The sequence below is a fragment of the Catharus ustulatus genome, chromosome 1, assembly GCF_009819885.2.
Source record: "Catharus ustulatus isolate bCatUst1 chromosome 1, bCatUst1.pri.v2, whole genome shotgun sequence".
Taxonomy (NCBI): Eukaryota; Metazoa; Chordata; class Aves; order Passeriformes; family Turdidae; genus Catharus; species Catharus ustulatus.
Window position 1 is genome coordinate 93072948 of NC_046221.1, and position 15850 is coordinate 93088797.

Consider the following 15850-nt stretch of genomic DNA (forward strand, 5'->3'; position numbering starts at 1 on the left):
GACAGCAGGAAGATGAGGGATGAACAAGTGGAAAGGAGTGCAGAATGTGTGGGCTCCTTCTCCAGAGAAGCAGAATGACAAGTGCTTCCCTCGAGGCGACACACACAAACTGCAGAACACACAAGGCTGCTCCTCACCAATGTGCCTCAGGCTTTTTAACACTTACAGGACCAGTTGGGCCTTGGGCTGTCTTTTCTTGCAGTCTCTCAGGGAATGGATCCCCCATTCAGTGCACCTTCAGCAACAAACCAAACCACACATAACAACACAGGATGAGGTGGAACACTGGCAACAAACCACATGGAAGCTGACAAGGTTATGTGACAAGAATGATACTGTAATTATGAACGTAGGTGTGTAAATAATAAAGTACCATTGCCCCACACTTTAATGTGAATATTAAAAAAAACCCTTATCCAGAATGCTTTCAGAGAAGCATCTAAACCAGACTTTTCTGTTCCAGTGGCTCCAAAAAAGTTTCTCTTTCTCCTTTCTTAAATAAAATATTGCTGAAATAGAGGAAGAATAGTCTGGGGAAACTAAAGTCAGCCTCTGTGATTACACACCTTAGGCTTACTCTGGCATTTCCACATCTCTGCACAATTGCTTTATTGTCTTCCCCTCTCCACAGATTGTACTGGAAACATTGATCCACCACAGCATTAGTAACTACAGGGGAAATCCAGTAAAGCACATCTACCCACCCTCCCCCAAAATCTTGCAAAAATAAATAATGCATCATAACCAGATCAACAAGATTGACATTTTTTATTTGTACTTAGCACATACAGGAAAGATCAAAACAAATAATAAAAGATAGCATTTGTAAACAAATGTATTTCACAAGAAGTAATAAACTATCAAATTTGCTCTGAAAAAAGTCATTATAGCCATTTATAAATGTGTATTTATCAAAATCAAGTTAAAAACTACTTCATTTTGAAAACATCCCAAATGAAGATTCATTCATTCCAACAACTTCAGAGAGACCACAGATATAAGGCCTAACTAAAACAAATGCACGAGTGAAGATGGCACTGAGATTTTTGGTTTAAAGATAACAAAAAAGTCTGCAAGTGATCAAAATACCAGCCAGTTCAATTCAAAGTCCTAGGTCTGTAAAATATACATTCAACTTCACAAATGTCTAACTTTAAAAAAATAGAGCTATTCCACTGGAATGTGCTCATTTTTAATGCACTGATTATATGTTTTTTTTGAATCCACTCAGAGAAAAGTTACTAGTAGGTAGTTTTATGTAATTATAAAGTTCACTTCTATAATCACATTAAAAATAAGATGACAGCAGCACCCTTTTAGCAAGGATTAATTTTTAACATTCTTGCCTTTATAGCAGCAGGTATGGTATTGGGGAATGCTATCAATATAATCAGTAAGTTAAAAAAAAAAAAGATATACATACTCTATGAAATTAATTACAGTGTTCTTTCCCTATACTTGTTTTCAAAGTTAGGTAAGCACCTCTATTTTCTTCTGCATAACGCAAAAATTAGAAAGAAATGACATCCAAACCTATGACTGCCTCAGTAGGCTCCCTTTTTGGTGGCCCACAAGCCAATTTGATTGTTAGTATGAATTCTGTTTTTTCCTTCCTCCAATCTCCTATTTGCATGCCAACTAAAAAATAAGGCTCTCATACTTCATCTATCAATTTGACTCAAAAGAAACAAGGTAATAAAAATAACTAAGGCACAAATGTCTGATCTTCAACAGCAGGCAGAGGGTCACAGATTCAAAACTAGGGTAGAATGAAAACCCCTAGGAGTATTTCTGGTCTTGGGGCACTGAAAATTCTTACCAGAATTCAAAAAAGGTTTTTCAAGATTTTCTTTTCAACAAAGATATGGAAAACACTTTTCCCAAGAATGTCCACGAACACTAAACAAGGATGGATGTACATACAAAGACACACACTTTATGCACAATACACTTTGAACATACTGCAGACAGACAAGGACCATGGAATGCAATGATGTCTAAGATGGCAGGTGAAATGAAGGTGGCTCTTTTTCAGAGAGTCGTCATGAGTTTATCTTGATACACCATGCTTTGGACTCCTCCTAAATTCTTCTGGTTCTGTTCCTGGATATACCGTAAATTGCTGTCCTCTCCACTTGTGGGGGGTTTCCAATAGGGCCTGTCATCATGATAGGGTGGCCTGTACCATTTGCACAGTTATTGGTTAGTGAGGAATGGAAGTCAACTTCAGAGTGCTACACAGTAACACGAGCTCATCCCGCAAGGGCTAAGCATGCACAGGGAGCTACAGCACGGAAGGAAATGGGGACAGACCTACAGGTCTGATGCTGAAGCTGCTGAAGCAATTGGGAATCTTTTAGTTGATTTCAAAAGGTTTTCAATCATTAAAAACCCTCTCTGTCTGCAATGTTACAGACAAGCAGAATGCATCAACGCTCCAGAATTCCAAAGGGGTGGTGGGGAGGGAGGAGGAGGTTACAGGAAAACTAAATTTGTACAACAAACAAGTAAAATAAAACGTATCATGCAAAGTGCTGAGCTCATGAAAGTACATCCCTAAAGTGCAAAGGGTTAGGAAAGGCAATCCTATTATGAATGAAAATTGCTCTTCTGTATTTGTTGCCATTCCTTTGGCACTGGTGCAGTTAATTAACACTAAAGTAGCCTACAATTTACAGAGCTGTATTTCCTTAAGAACACCCCCAGTCTATAGTTAGTACAGGTTATTCTCTGAGACTTGCAAAATATCTTTTTCCTTACTTGTTCACTACTTATTGCTGCTTAGAGATACTAATTTCAACCATTCCTACAGTGTTCCCTGAATCACTCCAGCAGGGTGAGGAATAAATAAAACAACAGTTTTGAACACTATGTAGAAAACCACAACACTTAACATTACCTTATTACCAAATTGAAGTTGCAATTATTATATATACGGAAGAAATTCTTTTCTGTGAGGGTGGTGAGGCACTGAAACAGGTTGCACAGAGAAGCTGTGGATGCTCCATCCCTGGAAGTATTCAAAGCCAGGTTGGATGGGGCTTTGGGCCACCTGGTCTAGTGGAAGGTGTCCCTGCCCATGGCAGGGGGGTGGAACCAGATGGTCTTTAAGGTCTCTTCCAACCCAAGACATTCTATGATTCTGGTAATTTTTTTTATAGTAGTAGAAACACAGGCAAGGTTTAGATTTTACCTTTTTTTTTTTTTTAATATATTGTAAAGTTATATAATGACAGTTATTAATTGGAATTGTTTTTTCAGAAGGTTAAATATTAAGCTAACTGCAAACAATTCCACTGAAAGAATCTGCAAACAATTTCAGTGAAAGAATTTTACTAAGAAAACTGAGACAAACTTCCACATACTATTTCACAAATTATTAAACAAAAGCTCCATATATAACATGTATTACACAGGTCATTTCATTTCAGCCCATGCCCATTCCAGACTTTCATGCCCAGCAGAAAGAATTTTATGCATCCGTAGTTGTGATCTCAAGTTCACAGTTGAACGGAATAAGTTTTTTCAAATCAAGCTATCCAAGCTCTTAAATATCCAATTCTTTCACTTTGACTCAAAGTTAGAATAACTTGAAACTTCCACTTTAACTGCACATTTAAATGCCTCTACCTGAATGGGATAAAAATTCTGAGCACCTTTTCTACCATCAGGCTTCTATGACTGAGCTTTTAAGTATGGGGTTTTCTTGGTTTTTGTTGGTTTTTTTTACTAGCCTTGCTATAAAAAAAGCCATTGTTCATATTTCACTGACCTTAGTCTTTGCCCAGGCAGTGGAGGGGTTGAAGGGGGAGGTTGTCTACACACACAACAATACATTACTGTGCTTATTTCAATATCACTCTGCTCCAGGGTGAACTATTTGGCTTTAAAATGTCATGGACTGGTATCGTAAGTGATGAAATCTTTAGAAAAATTTCAGCAAAACCACAAATGATTTATAAAATCATTAGGGTCTCCTGGCAACCAATCTTTCATAATGTGAAATTGTACATTTTAAAGTGCTCATAATAAACTGGATAAAGAAACCCTAAAATCAGGAAAACTCCTGAGCCTGTAATACAGGCAAAGTTCATTACACAACTTCAAGTCTCCTGTCTCTAATACAGATTTAGTATCTGCTTTATTGCTCTGCACTAGGAATTCTGAGGTGACAGTGCCTGTCTGCTTCTCTGCCTAGTATTTCTAACAACATACTTGCCTTTTTCCTGCATTCTTAGACTCAAACTCACACCAAACTGTCTTTTCATTCATCTTAAGCTCAGCCTCATCCCCAGAGCCTGCCCACACTAAAACCAAAGTCTACCTATTGTGGTGTAAGAATATAAATGTTAAATAAGGGGGAAAAAAAGATTTGGGTATTGGAATTTTTCAATGAAGACATTAATGATTTGTCTAAAAAACTGACTCATCTAAAAAAGGTTACTTTTTATTAGGATAAAAAAGTGGCTTTTTATCATATGTACACATATAGACACATATCCATATCCACCAGTAGGTGCATGCCTTCACCATGCACTCACCAAGTGGGTTTTAATGGCACTGAATTTCTTTTCACTCAATGTCTCTCATCACTAGCTACAAACAAAAAAGTATGCAAGAACATAGCACGACAGCACATGCAGGAATAATTTTGTGAGACAGTTCTCAAAAACTCAGTGCTGTAATTTTACTCATTATCGCTAAAGTTCTTGATAAATTGTTCCATTTACTTGTCATTTTCCCATATACATTTCTGCAGAAGATGAAAACAGTGCTTCACTGCAAGAATATAGTTATTAATAACTGAACTTTACACCAAAATGAGTTTCTTCTGTTTTAAGAAATTAAATGCAAACAAATACTGATCAATTTGCAAGTAAGCTACAGAGCAGCTCCCTAACCAACATGCTCCCTTACAGGAAATCACTAACATTCTATTTTGAATTTTCAATTAGAAATCAACTAGGAAAAAAAAAATCCATATGCCAAAGCAAAACGTAGAAGTTATATTTAATACTATCCCTATATCCCATACTTCTAACTTCTGTTTGCTTTTCATATGCAGAACACTGCCCAATAAACCCACCAAAGCTTCATACCGAGCAACATAAAGAAAAAAGTAATCATCTTTTTTTCACAAAAGGAAAATTGCTTACCTTACATTCACAGGTGTGTGTGGATGCCAGAGTGGCTGAGCAGGATGTATATTAGGATGATACTGTGGCTGCAAATGGAAACATTGAACTTGGTCAATGAAATCATACAAAAGCTCCCTATTAACTTCTAACTTTTTTTTTTCCTGGGGTCATGAGGAATACATTTAAGGTGAACCCCAGAAACCCTAATGCTTCAGATCTTCTCCCATGTCACTGGGCACATACATGAGCCTGCTCATTAGGACACACTCATGTGACAATGCAAAGAAAATTGCTCTCCTGTTTGACAGACAACCTGGCACATCTAGTGCTTCTCGTAGAAAGCACATCAAAAAATGTCAACTTTGATCAAAGTGGGAGAGTAAGAAAGGTTATAAGAGCAGGCTTCAGAAGGTCTCCTGTCTTTGGTGACAGCACTTCCCTCTTATATCCACAAGATCTTGAAGAGAAACAGTAAAACAAAATCACTGGTGAGAGTTTTAATAAAAAGTGTTATGACTAAGTTCTCATGCACATACAGCTTGCTTTTTCTCAGTAATCACTGTCAGTAGCACAGATGACAACCAGGTAATGATTTCCCCGGAGTGTATTAAAAAAACCCCAACAAGCATTTGACCAGCAGTGAACTCTGTAAGCGCTGTGATGAGGGAGGTAATTGTAACTCTGAAATTGTCACGATCATCCACTGTGAGAGGCTGCTCCAGACAAAAGCTTGCTCACAGAGCAGTCTCCTGGGGCCCATCACATTCACAGTCCCAAAGGGCTTTAACTTTCACAGAAAGGCAAGAAGATGGCAAATGGAGTGTACTCAGCTTGCAGAGCATCCAAGAACATAGGGGAAAAAAGAGAAAATAGTCCCTCCACCTTCTCCTTCACACCAATGTGGTGCTGTTTATTTCTGACACATCAGAAAATTTCACCCCAGAGTAAGGGAAAGGGAGCAAAACACCTGCACAAATTATAAAGAGCAAAAATATTTACCAAAAATATGAAAATGACCACATTTTCCTCTGTAACTAGTATGCTCTTACCTGATAGTTATGGACTTCAGGAGTATTTTTAGCACTAAGAGAGAAAAAAAAAGTGCTTTTATGTAATCCATACATCTACATCACAGAGTAAGGCAAGTACTATAGAGAAGTAAAAAATCACATTCTTAAGGACATAATTATTTCATTCAAAATATACATCATAGCAGTTAACATGTCAAAGAGGGGTGTAAAATTTTTTTCTATGTTTTAGATTTAAAAAACATGATAAAATTATGCTTGATAAGTTAGCATAAGAGCAATGAGTAAAAAGGAAGTATGTTTTACTTTAATCTGATTTTATATGTAAAAACAATTTTTAAAAATAGATTTAACAAAGGAAGCAGGCAGGCCCCAAGAAGAATCTGGTAATGCATAATGAGACTTGCCAAAGCAATTCATTCCCACCAGAGAATCTGTTTCTACAAATCCTAAAGCAAATATTGTCTTCAGAATTCTTTTAGCCCGAGAACAGCAACTGAGAGGTAGGAAGAGCTTGAGCAGTCACTTACCACAGTTGTGCTGCTTTCACAGGATTGTTTGCTTAAAAACAAACAAACACAAAATGTTAAGACAAGTGAAATATCAGCCATTTTGCAGCTCTTGTTGTTGGGTTGTTACGCTATGGCTAAAGTGAATCCTCACACAGATATATTTGCACAGAATTTCTGAATTTCAAGGGCAGCTCTGTGCTTTCTAGCAATCCTGTGCAACACCATAAAGTGTGAATGAGAAAGACACAAATCTCCTTCTGGTCCTGCAAGAGTGAAAGTCCTTTAGAGGTGACAGCAGACAAGCATATTCTTCCCAAATGCCACAACAGGACTTCTGGCACAGGATGTTCTGCACAACCAGAACACTTTTTTTTCCTCACCTTACTGTAGTGCCATGCCAATACTATCAACTCCACTGGAAATCAGGAACTATCCCTTGCAGAGATTTTCACATTCTTATAGAAACCAGAGTATTCACAAAGCTGGTAATGGTCTATGTCTTATTACAGGGAACAGTGGGAGCCAAAATAGCCCATCAGTTGGGAATCCTGGGAGGCACTGAGTAATCCTGAGGAACAAGGTCTTGGCCTGTGCTCTGTACAGGCTGCAAAGAATGGTGAAGATAGCAGCTGAGTAACTGGAGTGTACCATCTCTTTTTCATGACTGTGTGTGTTTCAAGAGACCCGAAAAACTTCTCAGTGATAAAGTGAAAATTCAACTGACTGCTGAATGCAGAAGTTAATGACACACTGCAGGAGTCTCAAAAGCAACGGAGCTAGGAGAGAATCCAGTCCTTGTGGGCTGCATTTAGGTACAGGGCTTAATGGCCAAAAGATGCATGAAAGACAATAACCTAGAGGGAGGTTTTTGCATTAACTTAACAAACATGCTGTTGAGCTCTCTAGAAGGAGATCACTTGGGTGTGAAAGAAGTTCTGACTGGTTGCAATGGACAGAGAACATACTTAAGCATAAGCTTCACCTTCTCTCTTCTCCCTCTATCTCACAGACATAAGCACAAAAGCACTGAGACTCAAGGCAAAACCTGCAGGCCTGTCAGATCCTGTTCTGGCAAGAACAAAATTTAAATAATTGATTCTTACACTTATAAAATAACCCACACTATATAGTTGACTCTCATGTCTCACATAACAGCATCTCACAGATTTATTAAATTTGCATTTCAGTTAAACAAACTCCTTCCAGGTACTAGGGAAGGATACAGGGGAAAGGGTTACAGGCTTTAGAAGGCATGTATGCTTGTCACCCTTTCTTCCCCCACTGTAAATGAGACATAAAAATGTCCCCATAATACCACAAGGGCTGCTCATGGAACTGTGGTTTATATTCTGGGAATACAAATGAGTGCAAAGACATTCTAAGGGAATGTCATCTCATCCTGCTCTGTACAGCAGCCTTGCTCCATATGGCAACTATACCTGCAGGCTCAAGTAATACAGAATTTGGAGAGGTTATCCTGCAGTGCTTCTTCCTAGGTTTTTCTACATGGAACAAAAAGTTCAAGTTCTTAAGGACAAATTACAAAACCACAAGGGGAATAAATTCCTTGTCATTCCGTTTAAATTCAGCACATCTCAATTCCCATGGCAAGCTAGTTAAGGTCAGAGTCTGGATAGGGGAATAACATGTCATTACAGTCAGGAAAGACGCAAAAACTGCATAATGAGACTGCTCAATAACCCTAAAATTGTGTAGCTAGATTAGCAAGTCAGTGAGGCTTTTAGACAGTGAGGCAATTCTTCAAAAACACATTACATGTTTTCCCTTAGTGGGTTTTCTGCAACTTTTCTTTCTTCCTCAACAGAGCAACAAAAGAAACCACAGACACCTCCTCCATAGATGGGGGTGGAAGAATTAATTGTAGATAGAGATTAAAAACAGAAGATGGAAACAATGAACTTTGGCCAAAAAAAACTCCATGCACGTTCTGATTTCTCAGGTGATCTGACATATTCTTTTTATATAATGTGGCACAGATGCCATGATTGCAATGTGACATTTATAGGATTTAGTGGGGCACCTGCATGACCGATTCAGTGCCCAGATATATAAAATATAAAACCACTTACCCTTATAAGTGGAATGCCTCCGAGAGGGGTATCTCTTGCTGGGCCTCCTTTCAAATGTACTAGTTCTGCGTAATCTTGTCCCATGTGTTGCTTGATATTCTGTCCTCCCACTTAAAACACAGAAATAAACAAAGTAAACTGCTGCCTTCTGCGGGTAGCTGTACCTGCTTCTTCGCAGAAAGATAAATATATTGCTGTTACTTCACTAAATACCTGAATCTGAAGCGTGATCCCAGCCTTATGAAGTCGGATCTACTAGATTTACTATTTGCTGGGGCTCGCAATCTGAAGAAAGCATGGTGCTCCACCGCACACTTCCACAAATGTTTGCACGTTTTGGCACTGTCTAACCGGAAAACAAATGTGTGCTCTTGCTCTCTGCCCTAAATGCAGAAACAAAAGCTTTGGAAGTTGGCATGCATGATATTAGTTATTGTCCTCGGTAGGAGAAACACAGCCTGGGCCAACAGTGTGCTGAGCCTCCCTTGTGTTCTTACCAGCCTGAGCACACACCACACTTTGTTGGATCAGGCCCAAGTAAGGGAAAGGAGTTACCTGTTCATCATCTTCTACAACCACGAGCGTTAGTTTGCTCTTTTTAAAGTCCATTTTTGTGATTTTAGGCCTAAACACAAGAATCAAAAAGAAGAGAATTAAGAACATAAGAAGAATTTTATTTCAACAAATATTTCACACTCGAGAGTGGTACTTCTAACCAGAACAATCTACCTTCAGATTTAACCTTCAGACTTTAAACTTTGTAGATCCAATTAAAAATTACAAAGTGCAGTGGAGATCCCATTATGCAAAGGAGAAAGATTTCAGCATTTTAACAAAAAGGAATATAAGACAAAATCAGATTACCAAAAAAATAAGCCTATTTTGTTGGCTCCTTCAAAGATCAATATGCCTGTTGGTGTCAGTCCAAGAGCATATTCACAACCATCTCTTCCCTGCAAGAAAGTACAGAATAAATAACCAATCTGGCATGAGCAGTGTAAATCTTAATACCATAGTATTGCAAAATCCATAGGTCTTAAACTAAACAATAAGGTTGCCATATTCTCTTAAGATTACAGAGCAGAAGAATATGCATCTGTATTGGGTGCAAAGTGGCATATTTTGGCAACAGGAGGTTGCAGGGTGCCTTTTGTGGGAGGAGACCAGTTGCTGCTCAAAGTGGCTCTGAGATCCATGGAGATGGAGCCACACCAGCACTGTATCCAGGGGAGCCCACACCTCACCTGTTTAACAGCAGGCAGTTCGTGCCAGGGGAAGGAGACGCAACAGGAAGAAACCGAGGGACACGGGACAAAGCATGTGGAAAGGGACACTGTGGGAGCACAGAGAGGCACCTTTGGGAGGAGCGTGCAGGTGGGAATGGCTTCTGAGGGACCACAGCCCATGGGACAGCCCAGACCAGAACAAGGACACTCCTCAGGGACTGACCCATACCAGGGCAGGGACCTCACACTGACAAAATAAAACATCACATGGATCTTACCTTAACCACATGCATATCTACACCATACATTTCCAGCCATTTCGCTTTGTTCAAGTAGCACAACTCAGCCTGTGCCGGGCTCTTTCCCCTATGAACAAAAAATTAGTAGTTAATGGTAAAAAAAAATTCTGCTTTACATGCTTTAAGATTCATTCTTCTAACCCTTTTCTTTATGTCCTCAATCTTAATGACACTAAATGGTATTTCAAGCTTAGCTTATGTTTTCACCCTCTTCCCTCCAAATGAAAATAAAACAGAGGACTGAAAATGCAATAAAGTTGAAAAATGCCAATAAGGATGAAAGTTCAGGTAACAAAGCATCACTGAAAAGTACCATATTTATTAATAAAAGATAGGAACATGAGTTTGTTACCACCCTGAACATAAAATTTATGTCTGAATGAAAGAAGGAGAGAAAGAGAGATTTATTTCCAATACAAACAGGAACCAAAGACCCAGTTCCTTAAATTATTACAAAACAATCTAAAGAAAAAACAAAGAATTAAAACTCACCCCATCAACCTTCCCTAAACTACTGCCTGTCAATTCTAGGGAAGGTGAGGGCTCAAAGCCTTTTTACAATACTTCTCCACTGACAAACATAATCCCCATTTCATGCCTGTTGAAAGAATTGACTTTGGAAGAGAAGAAAACCTAGAGACCCCACTCCCACTCAGGTACTCTACCTGCACTCTTTCCATTTCTGAAAAATGTCAAATTCCATTGCTTCAGTCTGGTTTGGTGCAAACCTGAATTCAGACACGAGCTCTGGTGTGTGCTCAGGGTGCTCACACTCTCCCAACTCAGCTGAAATCAATCAATTGAGAAATTAAAACTATAAAGACCTTGGGATGACCAGAAATATTTAATCCCATTATCCTACAAAGACAAGGATAATTTGCAAGTTCCTAAGCACGTTGCACAGTGAATTTGTGTCAATGCTTTAAGTTAATATCCCATCCCTCCACTCCTGGTCCCAGTAAATTCAAAACAGGTTTCACAGCAGAAGTCAGATAAATGCATTTGCAGGATCAGAGTAAGGCTGTGGTACAGAATTCTGACATTCAGGATGTTATGACTGAACCAGCTCAACTAAAGCTGCTTCTCTGGATTTTAAATCACTTCTATGAAATAAAGTTTCTATTAAAAACAATCATCAATGCATCTTCTGTTTTAGAAGAGGTTACTTTGAAACTTCCTCTCATTGCATACTTTTCATTCCCTAACACTTCCCATTCCATCGCATGCTTTGTTATTTGTCCTGGTTCAGGACAAATTTAGGAGTTATGCTTCTGTTCATGTCAAAACACAAAGGGAATATCTAGTCTCATGAAACCAGTGATAAAGCTGTGCAGTTTTTCAAATCACAGTGGTGGTGTAATATTCAGATTAAGTAATGTTTAAGGAAAAAAATGCTGAAACATTAACATAATTAAGGTGTCACTTTCTACTTATATGCTTAGGCTCTGGTGTTTTCTTTTCCAGGAGCAGAACACTTTCCAACTCCGCTGAGCTCAGCAGGAGATGCAAGTGCTGAGCATTCCAGTGACTGACACCCTTAGCTGCCTTGTGTCTGTGACAGCTTTGCTCCTGGAGCCTCTGAGCTGCACTAAGAGGCTGCAGCGTCAGGACTGGGTGGCAAACATCAGTGGAAAAGGCACTCTTCAGCAATACCATGTGTCACCTGACATATGATGTGATTCCCAGCCAGGCCTTTGTCAGTCAGCATTTAACTGTTTACTACTCTTACTACTACTGCCAAAATAAAAATAAAAATGAAAAAGCATAGAGGGAAACTAAATCCCTTGAAGAAAACATTTTTATTCCTTCAGGGGCTTTTACACTTAACAGCTGCAAAAATTTTATTCACAGCCAGACTTCAAAAATACCTAGCAGGATCCATCAGTAGATAGGAAGTCCCATTTAAAATCCAATCTGTTGGCTGATAACACCTACTAGGTGGTTTTGAGAACTTGAGCTTTGCTGAAACATTTAGCAGTCCTGAGGATATTAAACAGATTGAGTTCATTTGTGTTCATTTTTAATTACTGTAAGAACATATTTTTTTCTTTCAACAGTAATATTCCATAGTGTGTTACAGTACTCTTATTTCTGTTAAAGAAAATGACATACAGATATCTCAGCTCTGTGGCTGTTTCATCAAAGCTGGAAGCCTATTTAACACAAATATTACTAAGAATTACTGGCAGTCCAGTCTTCAGTATACAGGAGGGAGCCACAACAAACATATTAGCAAGAAGGACTTCAAGGGGAGAGAAAAATGTAAGGATTTGAAGTTCGATGTGTTGCTAACCATCTAGAAAAAAATGAGAGATTTCTCTACTACTTCACTGAGAGGGAAGGTGGGGAATGAAGGCTGACTGTGCTGTAAAGAGGATGTGTAGGGATGAGAAGAATCATGAGCTGTTAGCACACAAGACACACAGAGAAGCTAAGGCTTCTACTAGGTAGGAGAAAAATATCACCCTTGTTTCTCCACAGATGCACTCACTGTTTATTCACTTTCAGGTGAACAAACTGTGTTATCTTTTTGATCTCTGAGAAATTGGTCTTCAGTGTAAGTGCCAGTAAGAGACCTGCCAGCTCCCTGCACAGGGCTGGAGGGCAGAGGAAGAAGGGGCTGTCACGGACTCTCGGCGAGGATGCTGTCACTGCTGGGGTGGAACTGAACTCCCTGAATGGCTCAGCAACACCAACTTGTTGCAATGCAAGGGCACAGCAGAGGACCTATCTGTTCATCTCTGTCTTCATGACGTGCTTTGGCATTCCCCTTCTCTGCCCTTTTTTTGAAAGGGTGGAGGGTAGGAAAGGTGTTATGTAACACGTGTATACACATTACGTGTGTCCTTCAAAAAATTACCTGGGGCACATTTTCAAAAGGATGTCTTCTAGAAAGTTTTTGAATACTCAAAAAATATATTTATTTTTAAATATATGGCTGATTCTTTTATACAGAGGGGAAAAAAGTTTGCAATATCCCATGCATTAAGATGTCTTATGAATAGAACCGAAAACTGGAGATGTGAGAAGATGTTTTCCTTTTCAATTTAATTAGCAGCTTCAAAAGTATACCTGGTTCAACTAAGACCATATAACACTAATGAGGTAGTTAAAAACTAACTGTAACAGTGAGAACTCAAATTTGATGATGTTTCCACAGAAAATCCCTAAGTGAAGCATAATATTATGCATCTGCTTCATATGTTACCCCATACTACAAACCAATGTTACTCCCTCCAGAATTTCTTTCATGGGACTGGCAACAAATCAACACACTTAGGTTTGAAAGATGATTCACAAGAAAAAAAAAACCAAGAAAAACTAAAAAAACCCAGCCTTGGAAACTGCTATTGGAAACCAAAAAATTACTGTAACAGAAAACTCCCTCGATAAAAAAAAGACAAGTATGAAATTTAAAGCTTATCTGTGAAAAGACTTTTCCTTCAGCAGGCTCGGACTACTATTGCCTAAATAGCAATTCACAGCTTTTCCCTCAGTCTTAGGAAAGGCACACTAAGGAGCAAAACTGCATTTTACAGAGAAAATGTAACCCGTTGAGGAGGGAATAATTGACATTTCTTTATACTTTTCTGCTTAATTATGTTTCCAACGTCAATAAAATGTAGCAAAATTTACACCAAAAATGCTTATCATTATGTATGGCAGCAAAGAGAATTAATTAGTTGCAATAATGAAGTAATTTTGGACAAGCTTATTGTAATGATGTCAAAATAGCAGAAAACTGAAACTGAAAATAAAGACAGCAAGAAAGTACAAAAGCACGTTCCCACAGACAGCATCCAAGAGTATTAGATTCAGTAGATAGCTGGACACATCATGAACATGATGGACAGCTATTTTATTGCATTTACACAGTAATCACAGGTCTCAATTACTACCCAAAATGCTGAGGCATTAACCTATTATTTTTTGCTTGGTCCTCCTTGCTTGGACCAGGTGTGAGGTTACTGGAGTGTTTATCTGTGGAAACGTAAGCAACAAATCAAATTCGGGCTCTGCATTTCCTCCACCTCAAAAAGACAAAGGTGGTCTGCCTGCAGCAGTTCTTGGCACACCTGACAGTCACAGTTGTGTCAACTGACGCAGTAAAGCAATCCACTGCTTTAAGATTTACACCTGTTGCTGCCTGGAACTGAATTCCCAGTTTTGCCTGTCAAGTCCATCTAGAATCACTGACTTACTTCCACTGCTCTATTAAATTAATTCTGCCTAAGCTCTCTGTGTGCCATAGCTCAACCGCCAGTGAAAAAGGAAGAGAATTTTTCATTTCGATTGATTTTTCTGCTGATATGCCTAGAATTGTCCAGCTCATTACACTTTCTTTTAGAAAAAAAAAAAAATTGATATGAACTTCATTACAAAAACTTCCTTCCCATCTGCAGAACAAATTGCTCAAAATGGAACAAATATTTGTGTTAACATGCTTGCAGCAACAAAAAACCCACATTGCCCTATGATAACGTAATAAAACCCAGTGTACTGGAATTGCTTTTACATAGTGAAATCCTTGCTCCTGCCACAGAAGTCATCTTAGTTCTCACCCTCCCATGTAATTCTCTCCTCTCCCATACCTGCCACTCCCTTCCTCCTGTCCTGTAACCACCTCCTGAGTCACCCACTGTGGAGGCTTCCTCTCCCAGGCACTGTTTGGGCAGCAGGAAGCCCAAATTCACAGGCACCCACCTCCTACAAACTGTGTGAAGGGCCAGCTGGCTCTTCAGGCTCAAGTGGCAACACTTGTGCAGGCACCACAGCTTCTCCCTCAGCAGGCAGCTATTTTGGGTCCTTCTTCCCTGATCAGCCCTGGCTTTCCATGATGAAACTCTTATCTAGCCATGCTTGAGGGTCTCCCTCCACATATCAAGGGCTGGTATTGGCTAATGTAGTTCCAAAGTTATGAACGGAGGCAAGAACACGATCTCCCTAAAATTCTTCACCTTGGGTAAAAGAACGCCATTTCTATGTGATCAGTGAGAATGCATTAGTAACAAAGGAAAAGAAAGCAGTAGGTGAGGTTTATTAATAAATTAGGACAAACCACTTTCAAAAGATTGCATACCTTGAAGACACAGAGCTGCTAGTTCAACAGCAGTTTCGTATGGGCATTTCAGTCTTAAAAACAAAACAAAAGACAAAACTATAAAATTCATGCCTCTTGTCAGTGAATTCCTCTTTCAATAAAGCTAAAAAGAAGCTTGATATAAAAACCAGAAACATTAACTTCCACAAACTACTAATGCTATAAAACATCTACAATTAATATTTACTTGTATGATTTACTTGTATGATTATTTCCTAAGTTTGAACATTCTATTTAGTATTAAACATTATACACTTCATCATAAAACAATTCTGAACTAACAGAGAAAACACTAAATCAAATAAATAACCATTTTTTAATTTCAACACTGTATTTTAGAATATATGAGTTTGAGGACTTTTCTTTCTGTAATAAAAAAACAAAAGAAAAAAAAAAAGGCAGGTGTGAATAAATATTGGTCAGGGTAAGACTAAAGACACAAAATATTTCTGCAGA

The 15850-nt window shown here is 38.7% G+C and overlaps 1 protein-coding gene across 7 annotated transcripts in view; it reads right to left on the minus strand.

Moving 5' to 3' along the window:
* Positions 1-15850, minus strand: part of EPB41L4B (erythrocyte membrane protein band 4.1 like 4B) — a 166502-nt gene that overhangs the window by 85183 nt on the left and 65469 nt on the right. For 3 of the 7 annotated variants that reach the window (XM_033053757.1, XM_033053766.1, XM_033053752.1), the window contains exons 6-17: positions 15374-15426; positions 10959-11079; positions 10273-10360; positions 9633-9721; positions 9324-9393; positions 8982-9151; positions 8769-8878; positions 6697-6727; positions 6188-6221; positions 5157-5224; positions 2900-3010; positions 2114-2179 (exon numbers count right to left, since the gene is read on the minus strand). In XM_033053757.1, the coding sequence (XP_032909648.1) occupies positions 2114-2179; positions 2900-3010; positions 5157-5224; positions 6188-6221; positions 6697-6727; positions 8769-8878; positions 8982-9151; positions 9324-9393; positions 9633-9721; positions 10273-10360; positions 10959-11079; positions 15374-15426 (1011 nt within the window). Of the gene's footprint in view, positions 1-860; positions 2180-2899; positions 3011-5156; positions 5225-6187; positions 6222-6696; positions 6728-8768; positions 8879-8981; positions 9152-9323; positions 9394-9632; positions 9722-10272; positions 10361-10958; positions 11080-15373; positions 15427-15850 lie in introns of those variants that run through there. The other 4 variants (XM_033053792.1, XM_033053784.1, XM_033053777.1 and 1 more) reach the window with 3 other exon arrangements.